General features: G+C 66.6%; 1 protein-coding gene across 1 annotated transcript in view; it reads right to left on the reverse strand.

Annotated features, from left to right (window-relative positions):
• Positions 1 to 296, reverse strand: part of LOC110391916 (DNA-directed RNA polymerase II subunit RPB1-like) — a 12,888-nt gene extending 12,592 nt beyond the window's left edge. Inside the window, exon 1 of the mRNA XM_021383875.1 lies at positions 289 to 296. Within this exon, the coding sequence (XP_021239550.1) occupies positions 289 to 296 (8 nt within the window). The remainder of the gene's footprint in view (positions 1 to 288) is intronic.
• Between the last annotated feature and the right edge of the window lie 1,068 nt (positions 297 to 1,364).

Here is a 1,364-nt window from a genome sequence, read left to right on the forward strand (position 1 = left end):
GGCCCCGTGCGGGCAGCGCTCCCGTTGGCCGACGCGGCGCCATCTCTTCTCTCATTGGCCAGGCCTGGCGGCACTTGTCGCTGATTGGCCGCCGCCCTGTGGGCTGAAGCTCCGCCTTCCATCACAGCCAATGGGATCCTGGGCTGTGGGAGAAAAGGAGTGGGGTGGGCTTAGGGGGCGGGGCATGAGTAGTGGGCGTGCTGGGGGCGTGGTCACGCAAAGGGGCGTGGCTACAGGAGTGGGTGTGTCCAAACGAAGGGGCGTGGCCACAGGGGGGCGTGGTCTCACACCAGCATGATGTCACAGAAAGGGGCGTGGCCACATCAAAAGGGGCGTGGTCTCCAAGGGGGCGTGGCCACGTTCATGAGGGCGTGGCCTCAAATTGGGGGGATGGGCACAGAAAGGGGCGTGGCCTCATGAATGGGGCGTGGCCGCCAAAAATGGGCGTGGCCTCCAAGGGGTGTGGGCATGTTAATAGGGCGGGGAGTCAAATGGGGGAGTGGCCACAGCACGGGGGGGCGTGGCCTCCGAGAGGGGGGTGTGGCCACCTCAAAGGGGCGTGGCCTCAAGCGGGGGCGTGGCCACACCAAAGGGGCGTGGCCTCATGGGGGCGTGGCCGAATCAAAGGGGGCGTGGCCTCCAACGTGGCCGTGACCACATCAAATGGGTGTGGCTGCAAGGGGGCGTGGCCACGTCAAAGGGGCGTGGCGTCCAAGGGGGGGCGTGGCCACATCAAATGAGTGTGGCTCCAAGGGGGCGTGGCCTCAAATGGTGGGTGTGGCCACATCAAGGGGGCGTGGTCACATCAAAAGGGGCGTGGCTTTCCAAGCGGCTTGGTCACATCAAATGGGGTGTTCTTCCAAGGTGGGCGTGGCCACCTCCAAGGGGGCGTGGCCTCATGGGGGCGTGGCCACATCAAGAGGGCAAGGCCTCAAATGGTGGGCGTGGCCTAAAAGGGGGCGTGGCCTCCGAGGGGGGGTGTGGTCACATGAAAGGGGCGTGGCCGCCGATGTCAGCGTGGCCACATGGGGAGAGGCCAGAAAGGTGGGCGTGGCCACGTCAATGGGGGCGGGGCCACATGAAAGTGGTGCTGTCTCCAGGGGGCGTGGCCTCAAATGGTGGGTGTGGCCACATCGAAGGGGCGTGGCCACGTCAAATGGGGGCGTGGCCTCGGGGGGGTCGTCCCCAAGGGGGCGTGGCCTCCAAAGGGGGCGTGGTCACATGAAAGTGGCGCTGTCTCCAGGGGGCGTGGCCCCCCTGGTGGGCGTGGCCACATCAATTGGGTGTGGCTCCAAGTGGGCGTGGCCACATCAAAGGGGCGTGGCCTCACATGGTGGGCGGGGCCGCGTCAATGGGGGCGTGGC

This window comes from Numida meleagris, unplaced genomic scaffold (genome assembly GCF_002078875.1).
Source record: "Numida meleagris isolate 19003 breed g44 Domestic line unplaced genomic scaffold, NumMel1.0 unplaced_Scaffold632, whole genome shotgun sequence".
NCBI classification, from domain to species: domain Eukaryota; kingdom Metazoa; phylum Chordata; class Aves; order Galliformes; family Numididae; genus Numida; species Numida meleagris.